The sequence below is a fragment of the Talpa occidentalis genome, unplaced genomic scaffold (genome assembly GCF_014898055.3).
Source record: "Talpa occidentalis isolate TD23 unplaced genomic scaffold, MPIMG_talOcc4v2.1 talOcc4.4, whole genome shotgun sequence".
Taxonomy (NCBI): Eukaryota; Metazoa; Chordata; class Mammalia; order Eulipotyphla; family Talpidae; genus Talpa; species Talpa occidentalis.
The window spans coordinates 12,672,474-12,688,824 of record NW_023604295.1 but is presented as its reverse complement, the minus strand read 5'-3'; the positions used below and the strand labels follow the sequence as shown (position 1 = coordinate 12,688,824).

At 39.9% G+C, this 16,351-nt stretch overlaps 1 protein-coding gene across 2 annotated transcripts in view; it reads left to right on the top strand.

Annotated features, from left to right (window-relative positions):
- The window catches only part of JAM2 (junctional adhesion molecule 2), a 58,877-nt gene that overhangs the window by 19,849 nt on the left and 22,677 nt on the right, over positions 1 to 16,351 (top strand). For both annotated transcript variants that reach the window (XM_037525071.2, XM_037525073.2), the window contains exon 2: positions 15,029 to 15,094. In XM_037525071.2, the coding sequence (XP_037380968.1) occupies positions 15,029 to 15,094 (66 nt within the window). The remainder of the gene's footprint in view (positions 1 to 15,028; positions 15,095 to 16,351) is intronic.

Genomic DNA, 16,351 nt, shown 5'->3' with positions numbered 1-16,351 from the left:
ACTAACCCTCTTGTCACTTCCCCAGTGCCTGTTATCATTTCACTCTGATGATAAGTCCCACCAGTGGAACATCATATAGATCAGAGGTTTTATTCTGAAAACATTGATTTATGGTCATATTACATCAACTACAGAAATATAAGACACTCTGAGTTTATATGGCAAAGCTTTCAACATTCTTTTAACTGAGGGTTTGGTCAAGGAATTCAATTGGGAGTAACCAACTGGAGGAGCGTCCCTGTGGGGCTGTTGTGAGGGTTGTAGAGGTCCCTGGGACCTTCCTAATCACAATGATGGGTGGGTCCTATACATTTGTTGGGTTGCAACAAGGGCTGGTAAATATCTGTGTGTCAGACAATGTTGCAAAATAAAGAATTTCCCAGTGTCCCTCACCCTGCATTGTTCAGTGTTTTCCTAAGACCCGCTGCAAGTTGACATAAGTGGAAAATCTCTACTATCTGAGCCCATAAATTGTACTATTACCTATAAACACAAATTTGTTTTTATAGTCTAAATATAAAATATGCAAATTTTATTCCAAAAGCCACAGTAACCTTGTTCTTTATTTTCTCACACCATTTGGAATGATTTCTCATCCTTTACGTCTCTTAAATCCAATTGAACATTATAACTGCTATCCGACTTCTTCATTGTGTCTTCTAGTGTACTCATGTAAAAGCACATATATATATATATTTAAAAGATTTATTTATTTATACAAGAACTGGAGTACAGGCCAGATGCATGGGAGGGTGAGAGGATTCACCAGAGACAGAGCGGGGAACAGAACAGGCAGACTGACGAAATACACTGCTGGGCAGCGGGCGAGACAGGAGAGGTCTGCTTCACCATGTGGGATTCTCGCCGGCTGGCCGGGATCGAACCCGTGCTGCAGAGGCTGTGGACAGCTTCACAGTGCGGCTCTCAACCGCCTGCACCACCAGGGAGGCCCTATAAAATAATTTTCAAAGATTCAACAATGTAGAGGAAGGAATGACTATGAATAGAGGGGTAGAAGGTTGTAGCTTTCTTGACAGTTGAGTGAGGCATTGAATTATACACAGAGTTCACCTTTGTCAGGGGCGTGTTGGAGGAAATGGATTCCAGGCAGATGGAATGGAGAATGTGAAGGTCTGAAAAATGCAAAGAGCTCACGTGAGTGGGAGCCCTAACCTGGGGGGCTTGACCATAAGGTTTGTCTGGTCAGTGACCCCTGGAAAGGTAGGAGCCAATTGTGAAAGTTCACTGGAAAGAATTTGGATTTGATCGTGAAGGCAAGGGAAATCCTCTGAAGAAAGTTAAATATCACGAGACTAACTCATGTAGGAGTGAAGAAGATGAATTGCAAACTTGCTCACATCTCTATTCTTTCTTACCTTTTCCTCTCCTGAATTAGAGGAAAATGAGTCTCTCCTATCAAAAATTAATTCCTTCCCTATGCGCCAAGATGGGTCTTTTGCTTCAGCAGCTATTTCTCTCATAGATCTTCATCTTCCTTACTAGCTCTCTTATCATAGGCTATTAAGATATCGAAGGTTCTCCAGTTTTAACTGGGGAAACCGACTGCCATGTTTCTATAATCAAGCATCTTGAATCAGGGGTCTGTATCTATTAACTCCATTTTTTTAATAGCCCACTGCAAATTGCCCCTTCCCAATACCGTTGAAATTGCTATCATTGTATTGCCCATAGTTAGATAGTTCATAAATCTGCTTTTGTAGAAAACCTTAATTTATCTGGAACATCAGATATTGTTGATGCTTCCTCCTTAAAAATCTGACCATCCTAGACTTCTGTGACATTCTGTCCTAGTTTCTCTCATTTCTGACTACCTCTTTTCAATCTTCTACATGATCTCCTCTTGGACTGTTTCTCCTTATTCTACTCCAGTGCCCCATACTTTCAATTAATTATATTCTCTTGGAAAGTCACAATGCTCCTTAGCATGTCAAAGGCTCCAAAGAGTCATAGAGAATTTTCTTTAACGTAATGTTTTTCAAGCCTTTATGACCATGGAATTCTCCTTCTATAAAATGCTAAAAGCCAAAGGCCAATCTGAGGGCAAGAGGGCTGGAAAGAAACATTAGAGAAGAGAACCAGGAGAGAATGGTGCCATCAAAGCCATCAGATGTGACAGATCATGAGATACTATTTAATTGGATCAAAGTGGATTGGCAAGGAAAGTTCCATGGGTAGTTGAGATGTTACTTAGAATTTCATGGGAGAATTTCCTAAAGGTGTTAAGATGTGAGAGGTTAAGGAATCTCCACATAGCTCTCCACAGTGGCTGGACCAGTTTGCACTCCCATCAGCAGTGCAGGAGAGTTCCTTTTTCTCTACATCCTCGCCAACATTTGTTGTTGCTAGTTTTTTTAATATGTGCCATTCTCACTGGTGTAAGATGGTATCTCATGGTAGTTTTGATTTGCATTTCCCAGATTACAAGTGACGTTGAACGTTTTTGTTAAAGATTTATTTATGTATGCAAACAAGAGCTGGGGTACAGGTTAGAGGTATGTGGGGGGTGGATGGGTGAGAGGATTCACCAGAGACAGAGTGGGGAACAGTAGAGGCTGATTGACCAAAGTACACTGCTGAGGGGAGCAGCGAGCGAATCAGGAGAGGTCTGCTGCACCATGTGGGTTGCTCCCTGGGTAGCTGGGGATCAAACTCATTCTGCAGAGGCTGCAGATTGCTTCATAGTGCGGTGCTTAACCCTTTGCGCCACCAGGGAGGCCCCATGATGTTGAAGATTTTTTCATATGCCTGTTGGCCATTCGCATTTCCTCTTTGGAGAAGGAGCTTCCATATGATCCAGCAATTCCACTCCTAGGTATTTACCCAAAGGACACAGAAACATTAATTCCAAAAGGCACCTGTACCCCTATGTTTATTGCAGCACTATTTACAATAGCTAAGTTATGGAAACAACCCAAATTCCCAAAGGTAGATGACTGGATCAAGAAGATGTGGTGCATATACACCATGGAATATTACACAACAATCAAAAAAGATAAACTCATGCAGTTTGCAGCAACATGGATGGAGCTAGAAGGGATCATTCTCAGCGAAATAAGCCAGAAAGAAAAAGAAACATACCCGATGGTCTCACTCATAGCAGGAATTTAGAAAACCTAAATAAGGGACCAGGAAAAAGACTAATTATAATAAAGTAAAAATCAAAATCAACAAGCAACTATAAACCAGAGACACACTACATGGGTTGGGGGGAGGAGGGAGTAGGATCAAAACAAAGGGGGTGGGAATTGTATGGGGACTATAACCAAAATGAAAATGCATACATTGTGCAAAAATGAAAAATGATGTAAAAATGTATAAAATTTTAAAAAAGTGCAAATGTCAAAAAAAAAAAAAAAGATGTGAGAGGAGTCTTGAAGATTGGAGAGAAGAGAGTTCCCCCCACACCTGCCCATACTTCCCCTTCATGTGTTGACTATGTGTAAATAAACATGTCCTTTGTACTTGAGGATACAGACATAATGCTGCAGAGGGTGTTTATTTGAGGGTATTTGTTTAAAGAGGGTGTTTAAAGAGTGATTGAGGGACCTCCCTGGTGGTGTAAGAGGTTAAGTCTTGGCTCTATGAAGCTATCAGCAGCCATTGCAGCACGAGTTCAATCCCCGGCTAGGGAGCCGACCCACATGGTGCAGCAGACCTCCCCTGTCTCACCTGCTGCTCCCCTCAGCTGTGTTTTTCAGTAAATCTCCTTGTTCTGCTCCCCTGTCATATTGAAGAGGTGATGCCAAGGATAAGATCCATGGAAGGAAAACTAGGAAAGTGTGTCACCCAGGATACTAAGTGTAGAAAGTGTGTATCAAGGGAAAGGGTGTGTTGAATTGTAATTAAGGAAGCTTTCATCATCACACACTTGATTGACAGGTGATGAGATCCAGCCCAAAGAGGCTGTAACTGCCCCAGGCATCTCACAGCAAGGGTGAGAGGATTCAGGCATAGACTTACATTATTACATTACAGCCTCGGTAATGATAAAGTCATGCTAATTATTTTCGAAAGGGAGAAAAAGATATAATCATATAACTCATTCTCTATTTGTACAGTCCACGCTAATACATGACTTGTAGAATCATTTATGAGACTCTAAATTTTCATTACCTGCATGACACAAAAAGGAGTGTGGAGTGAAGAGAGGGATTATATAGTGTATGGCAGATATTAGGCTAAGCAATTATGTACTTATTTTTAATGTAATCTTTACAACCAATTTAAGGAAGGCATTATTAACTTCATTTTACATAAATGGAAACTGCAGCCTAGAAGCTTAAGGCGATAGTTTGTCCAATGTAATGTGACTGATGATTCATAGCAGCGGACTTCAACCCAGCTAAGTCTTACATCTTCTCTTCCAGTTATAATTTCCTGAAGACAAAGGATGATTCTGTTTCCACCTGTAATTAACTTAGATCACAATTTTAACAGACTTTGCACCTGGATTTTATTGTTGCTTTTTGTTTGATTTGAGATAATTAATCAAAAAGCCAAGCGATTGAAATGGTGATGGCGGTAGTAGAAGATTATTTAAACTCTTTATCTCAGTGGGTGAGAAATCAATTCTGATGCTACCTCATCAGAAACTGAAGTGCTAAGATGAACTCTATCTAATTTCAAAGTATCTGGTTGATTCACAAATGCAGTCATCCTCTTGCTATACAGGATATCAAACAGCTGTTTTGACTGAATTATATTATGATGATAAGACTTTTGCCTATTTGGCAAAAGAAAGAAATCACAGAATTAATTTTGAGCAATCTGGCCAGACAGTTGTAAAATATGACAATTCAACACAAGTACTTTGTCCATTTTTTTTATTCTTTTTTTAAAATTTTATTTTTATATTCCCCGTACAATTTCAACCCCCTTATTTTGCCCCTAAACCCTCCTTTCCCCGCCCACTTTGTCCATTTTTTAAAACACTTGATCTGAATAAGTTTCAAAAATTGGGTCTCTAGTTGCACTTACTCATTGCCTTACCTTTTAGGATGCACATCCGAAGCCCCCAGTATTTTGAATATATTTTAAAGATTTATCTATTTTTATGCATACAAGAACTGGGGAATAAGGGGTGCAGGGAGTGAGAGGACTCACCAGTGAGAGTGGGGAGCAGAACAGGCAGATTGACTGATAATACACTGCTGAGGGGAGCAGTGGGCGAGACAGGAGAGGTCTGCTGTGCCATGTGGGTTGCTCCCTGGCCGGCCAGGGCATCGAACTTGTCTTAGTTCAGGCTGCTGAAACAAAAATGCCAGAGTCTGAGTGGCTCAGACTACAAGCATTTATTTCTCACAGTTCTGGAGGCTCAAGTCAGACATCCAGGCAAATTTGGTGTTGGTAAAAGCTGGTTGCAGAGTGTGGACTTTTCTTGTGTCCACATGGGGTGGAAAGGAATGAGAGGTGCTCCCTGGGGTCTGTTTTATAAGGACACTAGTCCACTAATCCCATTCCTGAGGACTCCATCCTCATGACATAATCACCTCCCAAAGGCCCCACCTCATGACTATTGGAGGTTAGGATTTCAACACAAAACTCATGTGGGTGACAACACCATTCACCCCATAACACACATGTTCATTAAACCGTTTCTTTTACTGATCAAGTTGATTGATTCTGAAGAGAGCAATTTAGTGTCAACTCACAGTTGGATATGTAGGACCGGTTTTGAAATAAAAGAGTGAGTCAGAGAACTGTCTTTACCAAAGAAACAAGAAAACTTTAGCCCCTGGATGTAGAGCATCTGAGAAATCACAGTAATTAATTCTGAGCAATCTGGCCAGACACTTGTAAAATATGACAATTCAACAATGCCAAACCATTGTTTCATGGTCTGCACTTCAAAATAAATGGCTCTTGTTCCTTTGGCTTCCTGAAGACTAATCAAAGGAAACAAGAAGCAACAATAGGCTGGGAGGGTTTCCCTTAGTTTTCAAATTTCTTCTGGAAGCATTTATGATAAAAGAATTTAATTAACAACACATGTTTGAAATGTAAGGGCTTAGGTTATTATGAATTCTCATCCAGCAGGGGAGTTGAAAAATAAAATCCATACAACTCTCATTTTTTTTTAAAGATTTATTTATTTATTTATACAAGCACTGGGTACAGTCAGAATCATGGGAGGGTAAGAGAATTCACCAGAGCCAGAGTGGGGAGCAGAACAGGCAGAAGGACCGAAGCACACTGCTGAGGGGAGCAGTGGGCGGCAGGAGAGGTCTGCGCGCCATGAGGGACCCTCCTCCGGTGGCCGGGGAGCAGCCGGAATCGAACTGGTGCTGCAGAGGCTGCAGGCAGCTTCACAACCCAGCGCTCAGGCCCACAACTCTCATTTTAAGAATAGTAAGTAGGCTGGAGTGAGTTGGAGTGAGTTTGCTAAATTGTTGGTAATATAAAATATTTAGCGTATTATTTTATTTTTTTAATTCAAGTAACATTGCATCATACATATAAGTTTCAGGTGTTCATTGTTGAGAATCCACATGTGTCTACACTACACTAAGTTCATTGCTGAAAGTCCATATCTATCCTTTACCATAACATTGTCTCCTTTGTCCCAACTCACACACACCGCTACCCCTTCCCTCCACGTAACCACCAATTGGTCCTATAGTCCAAAAGTTTATTTTTGTTTTGTTGAGATTATCCATTTGCTTTCTCTATAGACCATCTATGAGTGAAACCATGTGACGTTTGTCTTTCTTTGTCTGCCTTATTTCACTAAGCATAATGCCCTCCGGTCCAGCCGTGATGTTGCAGATGGCAGGATTTCATCTTTTTAACAGCTGAATAGTATTCCTTGATACTATAGATATATATATCTATAGATAATATGTCTTTAGTCATTAGTCAATGGGCCATTAGGTTTGTGTGACACAATTTGTATTCCTAACTGTATATTCATGAAAACATTTGACACATTAAACTATTCTAAGTGATTTTCAAAATTCACTGAAGGCAAAGAAATAAAATTGACGATACAAAGAAAATTTAAAAACAGACATCTATGTATAGTCGGGATGGAAAGAGATTAAATAGACTGCTGTCTTCTCACATAAGTTGCTTAAGTGGATTTATAAATAAATCCACTGACCCAAACAGTCACTGAGCAATCTGTGCCTATCAGCTGTTAGGACATTCTGTGCAGGGATTCCTAGATTTGCATACCTTGATGATTCAAAACCCATATTCAGAAACTTGGTGTTTTTTTTTTTTTTAGCTATTTTCCCAAAGCTGATCAAAACTCTGGAGAAGTGATTTGTTATATCTGCTCTTAGAAATTAGTTCTATTACAATTATATTGGTATATTCATTTCTGCTAAGAAATCTCAAATACTGGTGGTGGTGCTGGCTGCTTAATCATGAGAAACCATATTGAGTATTAGGAATTGGTACTGGCAGTTTCAGTCTAAAGGGCAATGAATAACAGGGTATGGGCATGGGTGGTTTGGTGGAGGTGAAGAAAAAAATTAAAGTCATGTGTCTTGTAAGATATAGTTGTCCTGCAATAGGTGCCCTTAAAGACCATTATTATATACTTTACCAGTTTTCTTAACAGAAAATGGATAGAAGTGGAACTCTTGCAATTTTAGTTTAGAAGTATCCATATGCATCAATATCTATAAGCCTAATACTGTTATTAAAAGAGGTTGCAAAAACATAAAGTACATTTTTTACATCTTAGGAGTTGTACTTTTTAGAAAAAACTATTTTTTGTCTAGTTTGAAAGTTGAGGAAATTTGGTGGAGGGGAGAGTGAATGAGCCATCAGTTTTGCTACTACCTTGTATGACTCCGGAAGAAAAATAATAATCATCTTAATTATAATGTCATCAAGTTCTCTAGGCCTGATGTACCATCTCTACTATAAAGACATGCCTGAGACACCCAGGACCACTTGGGTCTGTGTAGAGATAGACTCAAGTTTGTTTTGCTCCATCTTTCCTACTTTAGTGCTATTCATCATTACACCATGTGCCTGTTTTGTTACTGAACTATTTTAGTAACAATTTCTCAGTTTACATTAAACAATGTTAGGCCAGGACCTCGGTGGTGGTGCAAGGGTTAAAGTCTCAGTGCTATCAAGCTATTGCCAGCCACTGGGGCAGGAGTTTGATCTCTAGCTAGGGAGCTGACCCACATAGTGCAACAGACCTCTCCTGACTCACCCACTGCTCCCCTCAGCAGTGTATTTCACTGGGGTGTAGGCCCAAGGTGCAGGGGACAGGGCAGGGAGATGATTCACCAGAGACAGAGCGGGGAGTAGAACAGGCAGATCTACTGAAATACACTGCTGAGGGGAGCAGTGGATGAGACAGGAGAGGTCTGTTGCACCATGTGGGTCAGCTCTTTGGCTGGGGATCAAACTTGTGCTGCAGTGGCTGGACATAGCTTGATAGTGCTGAGACTTTAACCCCTGCGCCACCAGGGAGGCCAAAGAAGGTGCCATTACTTTATCTTGTCTTGACTTCCTGCTGGATTTGAGTTGACTGCTGCCGTCTACCTACAATTTATAAATGAGGCCACTTGTGAATGAGTTATGTTTGGCTAAGATTGTAATTTGGGGAAGATCTCAATCTCAAAATGGCTCCTTTCACACACTAGTGGAAAGTACCAATTTAGAAATTCAGCCGTCATGGGGTTTGAATGCCATTGGTCACCATTAAACCTCTGAAGATGTGCTGAAGGCCATTTCCTTGAAATTTTTGAGAATTTACAGTAAGAAGTTAATGTATTGGGCCTCCCCGGTGGCGCAGCGGTTGAGCGCTGGGTTGCGAAGCTGCCCGCGGCCTCTGCGGCGCCGGTTCGATCCCCGGCTGCTCCCCGGCCACCACAGGAGGGTCCCACATGGCGCGCAGATCTCTCCTGCCGCCCGCTGCTCCCCTCAGCAGTGTACTTCGGTCCTTCTGCCTGCTCTGCTCCCGCTCTGGCTCTGGTGAATTCTCTCACCCTCCCGCGCTTCTGACTGTACCCAGTGCATGTATAAACAAAACAAACAAACCAGCAAACAAATAAATAAAGTATGCCTCTATTAAAAAAAAAAAAAAAAAAAAAAAGAAGTTAATGTATTTACTTTATCTGTTTCTAATATCACCTGAAATTTTTAATCATCCGGTTGTTTGCACAGCAGAAAAACTTGAAAATTTCCCTAAATTTACTAAAACATATAACTTTCATGGAAATAACTTTATACTTAGTTCTGAAATACCAATGTTCCTTCTTATACTCAAATGATTGAAAAACCAGAAAGAAGGGTGTAGGGGCAGGACAGGGACAGAGCAGGTTTTCTAAGATTTGAGCAGACCAGGTAAAGGAGAGTCCTGGAGCCCTCGGTGGCTTTCTCAGGCTTTTATTGAGCTTTTACATGTAGTGCAGCAACCAGGTACACAGCAGGCACCGGTGCCGGGGGTCCAGGAGGCCAAGACGCCTCCAAGCCCCCGGCAAGTCTTCAGTCTGGGCTTCTTTCTTTCCTTCTCTCTCTCCTGCTTCTGCTTCTTCTCTTGGTGAGTATCTCAATACTGCAGTCATGGCCCACAGACGTAAACAACACCACAGTCGTAAAAAACACAGAAGTAAACAACGCAGCTATAGCAATGTAACAAAATTCAGGTGCCCATTCAGGCAGTGCAATCCTAATGGTGGGAGAGTAGAAAAGCCTGAAAATCATTTACCCTACAAAAGGGGGTATGTAACTATTTTACAGTATATAATAAATATACGTTTGACCACCATAAACTTTTACCCATGAACATTTTCTCCATTAAAGTGTCCATTTGTTATATACTCTCTGAGTAATATTTTTACAACCCTAAAGGTTGAAAACGAACCCCCCTGGAGGGTATCTGCCAGTGTAGTTATGGGGCTACATTCTCAGAATTGCACTGGTCTGAGAATGGGGTGGGGGTGGGGGCAGGGCAGATCCACAGAGCCAGCCTGACTAGCTGTAGGTTCACAGAAGCACATTTTGACTTCCCTGCTTTCTAGCATTGTGACCTTGAACCAGCATCTTGCCCGCTCAATCATCACATCTGTGAAATTTCGGTATTAAGTCAAGTCACATCTTACTTAGGTACTAGGTTCTTAAGGGAAAAATTTATTCCCTGAAATTCTCTAGGTCATCATTAACTTACCAGGACATCAGCCATGATTAACTCTAAAATCAAGCACATCTTTTATTTCTCCTTGCACTTTGGTGTGGATTCCCTTTCTCTAAAATTAGGATGTCAATGTTTCATTAAGAGGAACAGTCACAATGTCCAGTTTGAGAGACTGGGCTATCTTAGTCTCTCTCCCCGCCTCCTTACTCTTCCCAGTTCTCTTCTCTCTTGTCTTGCTCTGGCCTCTTCTCTCCCCTCCCCTCCCCCAACTCTCCAGACCTCCTGTGGTTGAATCTTAGTGAGACAGATGACTTTCTAACTATTAATTCCTCCATCACTGGGTTACTTTCTATCCATATAAGCATTTGTATGTAGCAAATACAGGGTCATAATATTTATTTGTTACTGCTAGGCCCCTATATCTTTTTTATATCTTACTACAATAATTATATGCCAGTGATTATCAAAACTACATGGTTATTTGTTTTTATTTTTGAAAACCTACAAAATATATGACATCTACAGTTTTTATAATTTGCTTTTATTAATGGTACTCTTGGTAACAATTTTAAAGCAAAGAAAAACCTCTGTGGGGGCCTCCCTGGTGGTGCAAGGGCTCAGTCTCAGTACTGAGCTAATGGAAGCCACTGAAGCTATGAAGCTAATGGCAGCCACTGCCTCACGAGTTCAATCCCCGGCCAGGGAGCTGACCCACATATGGCGCAGCAGACCTCTCCTGATTCGCCTGCTGCTCCCCTTAGCAGTCGATTTCAGTCAATCTGCCTGTTCTGCTCCCACTCTGTCTCTGGTGAATCCTCTCACCCCCCTCTCACACCTCTGGCCTACACCCCAGGTCTTGTATGCATAAATAAATAAATCTTTAAAAAAAAAAAACCTCTCAGATATGTCAATTTTTCCTAATCATGTCTTCAATTAAAAGTATTAATTTAAACAACACTTCATAGTAAACTTTTTAATGTGGTATTGTTAGTATTTATTTTTATTCAAGCTAGATTAATTTAGATGAGTGATAGATAATACAGGAACTTCTTACAGTTAGGGAAGAAAGAAACAAAAGATTTCACTGTACTAGGAATTATTTGACTTGGAATTTTTAGCAGTTATGGAAAATCATCTCTTAACCTCATTTAATGAACTTCTGCCAACAATTTTGGAGCACATCCATAAGTATTAAAGATGTTTTGTAGCTAACTAAAACAATTGTTGACCTCTACCAGCAGACCTACATGATGATATTTTTGGTTATTTTTCTAGTTAACTTATTCTGAAAAAGTGAAGAAAAAATAAAAATCTTCAAGAAAGCAATCAATAGAGACTGTTCCTAACATCTGTTAGCGAAATGTTGATATAAAATCCAACATTTTGTTTTCATAAAAAGAGTTATTAGGTGCAAGTTTTGAAAAATATGAAACTGAATTCCAAAACTAGAAAAATCTAAAAAAGGTAGCAATCTTATAATAAAGAAATGTTTATTAATTTTTTAAGAATTTAGAACTTTCTGTTTAAATAAAGTTCATCTTAAGTGACCACATATTTTAAGTATATTTACTTAATTAAAGGCAAACCTTTTTTTTTAAGTAGAATTAGAGGAAACAAGGTGACTGGGGGAAGACACTTAAGGTTATAGAAGAACAGTCAGCTATCAAGAAATACTACCTATTTATTAATTTTTAACAACTAATGTCTATTCTTTTTTTTTTTGCCTTCATGGTTTTGCCAATTCAAACAGTTCTTTTTTTTTTTTCTTCAGTGTCTGGGACACATTTTTTTTCTATTCAGGTATATAGATATGAAAGCTAAGAGGAAAAAATAAAATTCTTGAAGTTAACAGCTGCTGTTTTACATTTACTTTTAGAGTGATTTTTGAAGATTTAAGAACACTTCCTCAAAGGAAGTTCAAGCAAGTAGAAAACTAGAACTATGAAAGGGGGTAAATGATTCAACTACATCTTCCAGTCTGAGACTGGACTGAAGTTTGCCTCAAAAATGGAAGAAGATTCAAAGCATACTGAAGAAAATAAACATTCTCAGTGGGTAGTGCAATGTTTGAAAAGTTCAAAGATATGATGATGTGGAGGGAACAAACATTATTTTTTCCTACTTTGCCCAGATTTTCCCCTCAACTGGTTTCTAGGGAATATGAGTCTTTATTTTTTTGTCTAAAAGTGTACTAAAATAGCTTAAAAATCCCAAGAAATCCCACTCATTTTGGTAACTAATATTTCTAGGTGATGTGATTTATTTGCAAGTTTTTTAAATTATTGGCAGTTTCCAGTTTTTTCCCCAATATATTTACTGAAACAATCTATGTATACATGGAATTGCATAGTTCAAACACATGTTGTTCAAGAGTCAACTATATTTTGAAATGACTCTTTGGAAGCCCTGATACTTCTCTAAGACTAAGGCACATGGATCACTACTTTATATAAATGTATTCATAGATCGCCAATAAAAAGGATTCGTTTAGTCCTATATCTTCACCTGTTTGCTGGTTTCCCTAATGATGTGTTTTAGGTGTAGGGATATAAAATCTGAAGAGTTTAACAATATTCGGCAAGGGAACTTTAAAGCCTGTAGAGTTTTGAGATTTTTTTTTTTTTTAAAGATTTATTTATGCATAGAAGAGCTGGGGTACAGGCCAGAGATGAGGGGGAGTAAGAGGATTCACCAGAGACAGAGTGGGGAGCAGAACAGGCAGACTGACTGAAACACACTGCTGAGGGGAGCAGCGGGTGAGTCAGGAGAGGTCTGCTGCGCCATGTGGGTTTCTTTCTGACCGGCTGGCGATCGAATTCGTGCTGCAGAGGCTGTGGATTGCTTCATAGTGTGGTGCTTAACTGCTTGCACCAGCAGGGAGGCCCGAGTTTTGAGATTTTAATTTCACAATTTTATTTGCTGTCCAAATTTCTAAAGGAGAGGGAAAAGGGAAAAAAATATGTAGAATACATACTATTCTATTTATGTGTCAGAGTACATATAGGTAAATAAATCAGAGAAAAAGAACCATGTCATATGAAAGACTCTCATAATAAATTAATTCATGGTTATCCTATAAGATTATTCTGATTTATTGGAACTTTCAAAATCCTGGAAATCATAGGGTTTTGCTTCCCTGTAGTGTATTTATTTCTGTTCCTGATACTTCAAACCAATCTAGCTTTAAGTATAGGCCAGTGTTTCTAAATCAGGTATGATTCATACACTCACGCTTAGATCCTTAGATACAGGAATATCTGCAAACATTTTTGGTTGTCAGGACTTGGGGAGGAGGTGGGGGTGCATGGATGCTAGTAACAGCTGGTGGGTAGAAGCCAGAGATCCAACAAAGCATCCTACAATGTACGGGACAATCTCCCAGAGCAATGATCTGTCCCCAAACGTTGATGGTGTCATGACAGAGAAACCCTTGTCTGCATCTCTCTTCAAGGTATCCTATTTCTCCAGACACAGACTGGAGTTTCTCTGGTTTCCACCTTCCTGCTGTCCTGGAGTCACTCCTTTGCCTTTGTTATGACCACCAATTTCTCAAACCTATCCCATCTTCATTATATCAGTGGCTCTTTGCACCTGGCATCTTTGTTAACCCAAGTCCTTCCTCAAAGTTTAGCCTTGGGGAACATGATGTGGAGTCTGGTATAGTACCAGAATGACCCACATGGGCATTGGGTACAGACTGAATGAGTGAAACTTCAACTTAAGCACTTATTATTTGCATAACCTTGGCTAAGTTTTTTTAATCCACTCTATGCCTTAGTTTCTCCACTGGAAAAAAAGATGTGGATCAAAATGGTACCCCATAACAGAAAATTGTTGTAAGAGTGAAATGAGTTAATGCTGGTAAGCACTGAGAATGTTCCTTCCCTAATGCTTATTAAATGCCTAATAAATGCTATTGTTCTTTTTTAAAAGTCCACTAAGGTCCATATTCTGCAAATCTCTTTTCTCTACCTGTCTCTGGAGCCAGAAGGCGTATTTACTCATGATGGTTTCTCTCAAATGTTTTCCCAAACCATGGCCTTTTTATATCTTTTTAATGACCAGAAGTTCTAATTGTGGAAAGGCAGGAAGTAACCTGCTTTTCTTTCTGGTTTTGCCTACAACACCCTCTCCCAGAGGGAAAGAGCATTTGGCTACATGAAGGTGGGGGAGGACAAAAAAGGTGGAATTATTGTCCTAGACGACATACAAGTCACCATCTATTGATGGAAACGAATGAGTAATGGATACATCTTGGGCAATGCCTGATTTTCTGACATGAGGGAGCATACGGATTGTGGTATTTTTATGGAATGAAAATTATAGGAAAAAAACAAAGTTCAGGAGCAAGCAAGGTTCATTTTTGGCCATGAGTTTGTGGTGCTTATAAGAAATGTAGATCTAGATACCTCACAGAAAAAGGAGTTTATGGATATAATGAGAGTTGGAGATACATATTTAGAATTTTCAGCAAATAAATGATAGTTGAGTCAGTGAAGTTTAAAAATTATATAGAAAAGGGTTTCTGGATGGATGGATGGGTGGATGGATGGATGGATGGATGGATGGATGGATGGATGGATGGATGGAACAAAGAGGAAGAAGTCACAAGGAAGGCAGAATGAAAAGTAGGAGAAAGTCATGTCCCAGAATCCAAGGGAGTCATAGAGACTGTCAGATAGCATAGAGAGATTAAGTATGACAGAAGACTGACAAAGTGTCTGCAGGACAATGCCACAGATAGGCAATTTTTGCCTTGATGAAAACATCAACTTTTAAGTTTATATTATGAATTGTGTGAAACTACCCCCCAACTTTTGGACAGTTTACTTTTTATTGCATCCTGTCAAACATTTAAAGATGGCCTGTTGCACAATATTAATTATTTTATATTTAATCTTTCAGATCATAAGGCCTATGGAGTCTCTGCCCCAAAAGACCATCAAGTAGTCACAGCAATAGAGTATCAAGGTAGAGTACCTTACTGATTTTCATGGACCTCATTGCTTAAATGACTCACAAGGATAAACTTTGTGATGACATCAGTACATGCCTCAGCCTCACCTACCTCACCTTGAATCCTCTGCCAGGAATGCCACTCCTTGTTGTCCCCACCTTGAAAATTCTTCTCCGCCTCCCCTGTGGAAATTTTGGACATTCAACGAAAGACCTGATGTACAAAGACGGTTTCTTCCTTCATAAATTATGCACAAAGCAAATCTAACTTGCGGAACTGGGTGATAAAAGTCTTGCCAAGTTTCCAGCCAACTAGCTAGGGCAAATGGAAACCACTTCTGAAATCCACTCTTCATATTTGAGATGATAGTGTAGCCTATGTGGGCATTCCATTCTGTTACTTATTTTAGCTTCCTAGAAATTCTTACAAGAGCCAGTTGATGTTTGATGGGTACAAGTTCTCAGTTTTACAAGATGGAAAACTTCTGAAGATTGGCTGTCCAACAACGTGAATGTACTTGACTGAAGTGATCAGTGAAAGCGACTAAGATGGCAATTTTTCAGTTTTATGTAGTTTACCATGATGAAAATATTGTTAAAAATGCCTAATAGCCAAAAAAAAATAAGAGCTTTTATAAGTTCCCTTCAAATGGGAACTACTATTTTTCTGAAGGATCTTTTTTTTTTTTTTTTTTTAAATACAAGTGCTGGGATACAGACCAGATGTGCATGAGGGTGAGAGGATTCACCAGAGACAGAGCGGGGTACAGAACAGGCAGACTGACGAAATGCACTGCTGAGGGGAGCAGAGGGTGAGACAGGAGAGGTCTGCCGCGCCATGTGGGATTCTTGCCGGCTGGCTGGCTGGGATCAAACCTGCACTGCAGAGGCTGCGGACAGCTTCACAGTGTGGTGCTCAACCAGGGAGGCCGCCAGGGAGGCCCCTTTTCTGAAGGATCTTTTACTAGAATACAGTTAATTATACTAGGCAACCAGAAAAATTACTATTACTTAAACGCAATACTTCTTTAGGCTGGAGAGTGTAAACAATAAACAGATCCTCTTCTTCAGGCATGTGTTAGGTTCCTGGAATTGCAGAAGGATAGATTTGAAGAAAGAAACAAGGGTATAGAAGAGGACTAGGGTGAGGAGGAATTCTATGAAATAGCATTTAACCAGTGCTTACAAATAGTGTCTGACACACAGTAAGTCTTATATGTGCTTGTTTATAAAAATGTGCTATCAGGGGCCTCCCCGGTGGCACAGCGGTTG